The sequence below is a fragment of the Strigops habroptila genome, chromosome 1, assembly GCF_004027225.2.
Source record: "Strigops habroptila isolate Jane chromosome 1, bStrHab1.2.pri, whole genome shotgun sequence".
Lineage (NCBI taxonomy): Eukaryota > Metazoa > Chordata > Aves > Psittaciformes > Psittacidae > Strigops > Strigops habroptila.
Window position 1 is genome coordinate 85,704,831 of NC_044277.2, and position 7,289 is coordinate 85,712,119.

Here is a 7,289-nt window from a genome sequence, read left to right on the forward strand (position 1 = left end):
CAGTGTGGTTGTAGCCTCCTTAAAGGAGCCAGCTCTTCCCAAACTGCTGAACATTTCATCCTCTTGGATACAGTCATAAGAAAGGAGGAAAAAAAACAAACTAGTACTATCCTTGTCCTGAAAGCTCCAGTTGGTATGTGTCAGGGCAACAATTAACAGCATTAAAATAACCAAATTGCCTGGAGTCACAGACTGCCAACTCCTGCCCGCACAGTACCATAGGAAGATGTAATGCAGACAAAGAGTGCTAAACATGAAAGGATTGAGACTTGTCTGTCTTCCCCCTGCCCCAGACTGCAACTTTAGCATCCCATATCCTGTTCCTCTAAATGTTTTGATGATTTCAAACATTCTCAGAAGAATACTACAAACATACCAGAAGTCCAAAAGAAGTCTCTCCAGCTGTGTTTCTTCCTAACTGGCCACTCCCTGAAGGTACCTTCTAGGAGTGGCCACTTATCCCAACATTATCGCCAGACTCTAAAATCAAAAATGGACAGGACCAAGGGAGGTCTAACTAGCCAGATCTTTCCCCTGCCTAAAGTTTCTATTTCAGTGTTTCTATCCACAGGATGAAAAGGCTTCCACCTCTGAGGGGGCACACTAAGCACTCTGGACATTCACCAGTTGGCCTTCCAGGGGCAAAGATGTCAGACTTGGGCAACTCGTGAGCAGGTATTTCTAGCTCTTCTCTGCTTTGTCGGAGGCCACGCTCACAGCAAAGCTGCTCCCAAAGTACTCAAAGCAGGATGTTTGACAGAAGAGATGACTCAACTCCTGTTCTTCACAGTAAGCTATATATAAAAGGCTAGTTACCACCACACTTTCAAACCTGGGTTTAAAACAGAGGTGGAGATACTGAGAAAAATCACAGTTGTCCCTTGATAACCTCCACGAGATGCCAGGGGAATCAGTGCTTACAATAAGCCCCCACTGCCAAAAAGCCAACACCCTTTGCAAAACAGATCCATCTTCCTTCCTCGCTGCGATCCCCACTGGGGCCAGGCGCTTTCCTGTCTCACCAGCACCGGGGCCAGCCCTCCGGCCACTGCCCGTACACACCGGCTGCTCGGCGCTCGCACCGGCCGGCGCGGGGAGACCCTCAAGGGGCCGCGGGGGGGGACAGGGAGCAAGAGACGGACAAGTTGAACGATGGGTTGGCCGGGCTAACAGCTCCAGGTCCTGCCGCAAGCCGGGGGTGCCGGCTCAGCCCCGCCAGCCCCAGCGGGGGACCCCGCCGGTGAGGGGCCTGTCGATGAGGCTGATCGGAGCACAGCGCCGGGGGGCACGGCGGCTGTTGGCAGCCGTTAGCGACCGCGGGGCCGCCCCCAACCCCGCGGGCTCGCTTCGCCCGGGGAGGGGAAGCCCGGGCGAGCATCACCGAAACCAGGGCCCCCCTCCTGCCTGCCCGCGCTGCGGCTGGGAGAGGCGCGCCCCGAGGGAGCGGCGCAGCCGGGGCCTCCTTCCCTCCCCCAACGCCGCGGGGCGGGGGACCCCCGAAGTCGAAGGGAAGAGCCTCTGCTGCCCTGGCCTTTGTTCTGTACGCGGGGGCCCGCGGACTGCCCCGGCGGCGCCCAACGTCCAGGGGCGACACAAAGGAGGGGGCGCGGGGAGGGACCGCCACCCGCGGCAGCTGCCGCGCCTCGCCCGCACACATGCACTCACGCACAGCGACAACGACGAGCGGCGTTACCTTATTCATCCCATTCCCCATGGCTTAAGCGACCCGCACGCCAGCACCGCGGGAGAAGCCGTAGGCTGCCGGCTTAGCGAGCTGCCGGCGGCGTGTCAGCGTGCATGGGACAGTGCTTGCCGGGGGTGACTGGGGAACCAGCTAATTGTGAATCAAGGACAGCTGCGGCTCGCCGCTGAGGGGAAGGGTGAGACGCATCTCCCCCCCCCGCCCTGGCCGGGGCTCTCTCCTGGCTGCTGGGCGGCTGGAGGCGGGTTTCCGCTCGGCCGCTCCCGGGCGCGCCGAGCCGCGGGGCCGCACCACCAGGAACTACCTCCTCCCGCCGCCGCCACCGCCCCCAGTGCGGTTACAGCCCCGCCGCGCCGCGCCGCCCTGGGGCTTGTAGTCCGCACTGCCGCGCCGCCGCCGCGCCGCACGCCCGCCAGAACTACACGTCCCAGCGCACCCCGCGCCGCCGACCTGCCCCACCTGTAGCGGCAGGCGGCACCCGACGGGCGCCCGGTGCGGCCCGGCCTCGCCCCATTCCTGAGAGGATGAGGGAGTGGCGGTGGCACCAGGCGGGAGCATCTCCCCGGTATGAACCACCCGCTGCCATTGCGCCCGGGGAGGGCAGGGCTGCGGCACGCGTTGCTGGAGCGGGCAGGTGCTGCCTGCCTGCCTCTGCGGTGCTGAAACCGGTTTTGTTTCGACCTCAAGCGAGCCACGGCGGCAGGCGCGGTGGCCTGCCTGGAAGAAGGCAGCAGGCCTTGGGTGCCAGGGCTGCTGCCGCAGCCTGCCGCTTGCCTGGCTGTGCCGCTCCGGTGTGCCGAGGGTTGGTGCGTGGCTGCAGGTGTGAGGCCCGGGCTGCACGGAGAGAGAGCAGGGCCTGGCAGAGCGACCTCTGCCCTGTCACAGCACGCTCCTGCCTTGGTCTGCTCTTTGATCCCAGCCACGCTGCAGGCGTGGTGGGTTGGCAAGCAGGAGGACATAGGTGTCCCTGGGACAAACAGAGAGGAGAAAGCAAATAGTCTGAAGCAAACGTTGCAGAATCAGGCTGGCTAAGGTGGGGAGGGACCTCCGGAGATCACCTGGTCCAACCCTCCTCCTCAAGCAGGGAAAGCCACTCATGGCAGCATCCTGGCAGGCATGGCTTCAAAGGCATGCTCAGCTCTTCCAAACACACACTTTGTTCCCTGTTAACACAGTTAAACGTGACATGATACAGCCATATCCCTTTAGCCACAGGGATGTGTTTCAGCGAGGCATGGTGATGGGGGATTTGGTGGTTGGTGAAGGAAATTTACCCCAAAGAGTTAATGTGATAGGGAATACAGGCAAGGCCCTAAGGGACACACACAGCTTAAATATGCAGGCACAGGCTATTACTACATAAGATCTGTCCCATTAACCAGTGCAGCTGTACTGCCCCCCAAAAAACTAAATTCTTAGTGGCTCAAATGCAAAACAAGGATGCTACTGTGTAGCCATCATCAGGTTCCCTATGCATTTGTATGAATGAAAGTGTGACATTTGCATAAAATGTGATGTCAACATGTCATTTGTTGGGCACACTTCAGTAGGACTGGGCAGGTCTGGCATTTGCAGCCCAGGGTAGGCAGTGGAAGGGTGAAAGATGGAGAACAGGGTAAAGCTGGCAAGCAGCAAAGCGAGGTATCGAATAACTGATGGATGAACTCTGAAATGATGGATAGATGGGTGGCAGTGGGACTCTTGCATAGAGGCAGTGGTTGCCAGTACAAGCAAACTCTAAGGGAACGATTTCACAACCTCCAGTTGCAATCAGACATTAGCTGTTGCCAAAGAGGCTGTTGCTCATCCTCCGCTACCCTCAACAGCACCTCTGTGCCCCTTTCTTATGCAACCCTGGACACCTGTCTGACCCAGCCCCAAACTCATTCAGAGAATGAAGACCATAGAAAGCTGGGGGTGACAGCCCACTTCCCATGGGGTCATGCCAGCGCACATGGAGACAGGGAACAGGACCAGCCACCTCAGCAGTGCCTTGTCATTGGATTGCTACGTCCTCAAAAACTAGTGCTGTTCCCACAGAAGCTACATATATGCTTGAAAGCCGACAGAAGTTAAGCCATCAGATTAACTGCCTAAAAGGCTGGAAACTCCTGCTTTGAAACAGCCATAGCATCACCACAGATGCTTAAATTTCTGGAGAAGGGAACACGCATGAGAGCAAGGCTGCTTGAGGAGTGCAGCCCAGGGCAGCTGAGGCAGGACAGGCCTGGCTAGTGAGGAGGCAGGGTGCTAGCAAGAGGTTTGCTGGGTAATCTTGTTCTAGGGTTGTACGAGGCAAGCAAGCCTAGGACTGGTGAGGCTAGGCTGCTTCTGCTCTACCTGAAATGGGTGGCCCTGGGAGCGCTGCCAAGCTACAGCTCAACCCAGGTTAGGGGAGGCTCAGTGTGATCACAGATGCTGGCTTTAATATTTCATTGGCAAAGCTCTCCAGAATATAATTTACTTTATTCTCATACTGTGCAAAATATGACTGAGGTCCAAATGGTATGAATCATGGCTTGCGGTAATAACTACTAAACACATCATGCCCCCAAAGTGAAAGAATTCCTTGTCAGCAACTCTGTCAAGTAGTGCCTTTTTCGTGAGAAAAAAAGGGTAAACAATAAATAATAGCCCTGATAACTGCAGGGATCTGTGTTGTGCTGTAAGGTCCATGATAACTGGAAGGCCTTACGGTCAGTATGCTGGAAATCTGGGCTCAGCAATTCACTTCCCTATAACTCAGCTTCTCTATCTGTAAAATGCAAATAACAGTATTTCTGACCTTTGCACAGGGCCCTGAAAAGTACCGTGCACAAGTTCAACAATCCATGTGAAATTGTTATATTAGGCAATATGGATGGAAAGCAAGTCTGTCTAACTTGGTATCTGACATTTGTCTGAATGGGAAGCGTCATGCATTCCCATTCTTCTGAATGGGAAGCGTGATTCTGTTTTATTTTCAAGTTCTGTGGCTCACTTCAGGATGCCTACTTCAGCCTGCAGTGCTTTCCCTTATTGGAGTGTTATTGTATGCGTGCAGCTTTTCACAGCGAGAGAGCAAAAATTAGAGTGGGAGAGGGTAACATACCAAGATGAAAAAGCAGTGGGAGGAAATCCACTTCTCTCTTAAACATTTACCATGATATTCTTTTCCTCTCCACAGGTCTATTCACAGGGAAATCCTGATACTATTGCCAGACCTCTCTTGATAGTTATTCCAAAAACTGATTGGTTTAGTTCTTTACCTGTTGTTTAATAAACTACCACATAATGCATTTATGGGGGCAGATTTTCATCAAGCCTGAATTACCATAAAGTATTTATTAATTGTCACTTCTCAAGACTTTATTCCCTGTGCTTAGCGTCTGTGCTATTTCTAGTATTTTGAAACTCCATTTTAAAAAGCAAGCTATCCAGGATAGCCTGAATAAATAGTCTGATGGATGGACAGACTGAATAAGTGAACTCAGAAAATAAGAGCAAAAAGCTCTTGGTGAATCTTGTAGCTTTCAGCATCCCTGAAAAAAGCTCACTTTTGCATGGCCTGTAGTCCTCCAAATTTGTGGATCTTTCTACTTCTTGTGATATGAGGATGATAAGTTGAGTAATCCCCACTTCTTGACTTTGCACACAAATGTATTTGGGAATGGCAAGTCTTCAGAAGCAGCAGTCGTCTTCTAGGCAATTGCCTGAAAACTAACAAACAATCAAACTGATACCGAAACTGAACCTTGTTAAAAATTAGACAAAACTTCTGCTTTGACAGTACGTTGAACTTACTCACTTAAAAATAAGTAAATACAAATAAGTAAATACTCTCTACTTCTTATCTTCTGATATCACTTTCTGTAAACCCTGAGCTCACATTTCACCATAGGCAGAAGGCACGTTGGCTACCCATGATCTGTCAGGAACTGATAAGACCTGGGCTGGGTTCCCCTGAAGCAGCGTCACAACTTAGTTCGCAGAGGTGGCAAGAAGGGAGATAAAAAGAATGATTGGTCAGAAATAGCCAGTGGAATGGTTTTCCTCTGAAACAGAGTGATTTGACAGAAAGGAACTTTTTCACCAGAAATAAATAACGAAACCTTAAAATTCATAAATAGCACTGGGCTTGTTTTCTATCTGTGCTGAGAGGGAGGTCAATGGAAGGGAAAGAGCTTGGAGGACTCATTGCCCTTTCTTTTAATATTTCTACTTGGTAATAAGCATTGCTGAAGCACATCAAAGCCTGTTTTCTGGATAGAAGAGGTAGCCCCCTGATTTACTGCCACGTATCCACAGAGCAGAATTCATTCATCATTTGATAAATTCACTGTCTTAAGGCCAAATCTGGCTTTTATTATGTCGCTGTGAATCTGCAGTAACTTTGTCAAAATCAATGGTGTTGCAGCAAGCTTTAAGTCCTGAAACTGAAGGGAGTTACCGCTGTGGTTTACTTTGGCAAAAAACAACTTTCAACAAGCTGTGAGTAGCTGGAAGACCATCACCTCCTTCTGCCTCATACTCCTCCCTCCTCCTTCCATTAATGGATAATATCAACAGAATATGAAGTAAACGGGGGTGAAAGGGCTGAGTCAGCAGATGAGGCCAAAGTGGCACAAAGGAGGGCTTGGCAGAAGGCAGGTCTCAAAAAAAAAGGAACTGACAATTCAGACAGGAGGAACAATGCTTAGAGAATGGCTGAGAAAACTGTATAGGATAATTTAGATGTAGGTTAGCTGCCATGGCAACTGTGTACCAAATTACTGCACTTCTGTGTCTCTAAACCTGCCAACAGCTACTTTTGTTCACATGTACTTCGGGCTTAAAAAAAGAATCCACCTTAATGCAGATACTGGGATTGCTGTGGGGTGCTTGGTTTAAATGTTTAGAAAACAGAGATAGAAAAAATAATACACCGTGAAAATTCTGATTTTAACCACTAAGTGGTTATATAAAAATACATAATTTCTTTAACATTTATAGCAGTCAGTCCTAACCTTTAATTTATACTGCTTTGACTTGCATGTATTTACCAGGTCAACCTGACACCTTTACCTCCAATGCATATAGAAGAAAGAAGTTGGTCCTCGCAGCAGCTCTGTTTATTTTTCACTGTAAGAAACTGACACATTATAAAAAGAGTAAGACATTTTCTTTTAATACAGGATTCTTTGGAAATAAGGTAAAATATTAAATCCCTAAAGAATAGGAACAAGGCTATCGGAAAGCATGCTGCAAGGCACGTGTGTATTACTAGCTACTAAGAATAGTCCATTGCTGAGTGTGGGTGAAAACATCCAAATGCGTTCGCTTGATAAGCTAGGTACGTATTCGTTTTTCTGGGCACACGTCGGAGTGTCCTCAAATGGAAAAATAATGTTATAATAACCTAACCTCTCTTCCAGTTCATGTACGTACCCAGTTCATGTCCCTAAAGGCACACAGCCTTCCCAACATCTCGCTGCAGGATCCCATAGACCATAGTATCCATTGGACTTCGCTTACAAGGTCCATGAAAACTCTTGAGAGTAGAAAGAGGTCAGTTTTGAAGTTCACATTGGAACTTGGTGACCATCATTGAGATGCTAAGCCATCAGCT

At 50.3% G+C, this 7,289-nt stretch overlaps 1 protein-coding gene across 1 annotated transcript in view; it reads right to left on the bottom strand.

Moving 5' to 3' along the window:
* Window positions 1-2,002, bottom strand: part of DUSP22 (dual specificity phosphatase 22) — a 43,440-nt gene extending 41,438 nt beyond the window's left edge. The window contains exon 1 of the mRNA XM_030479944.1: window positions 1,694-2,002. Within this exon, the coding sequence (XP_030335804.1) occupies window positions 1,694-1,714 (21 nt within the window). The 5' untranslated portion in view covers window positions 1,715-2,002. The remainder of the gene's footprint in view (window positions 1-1,693) is intronic.
* Window positions 2,003-7,289: the final 5,287 nt, after the last annotated feature.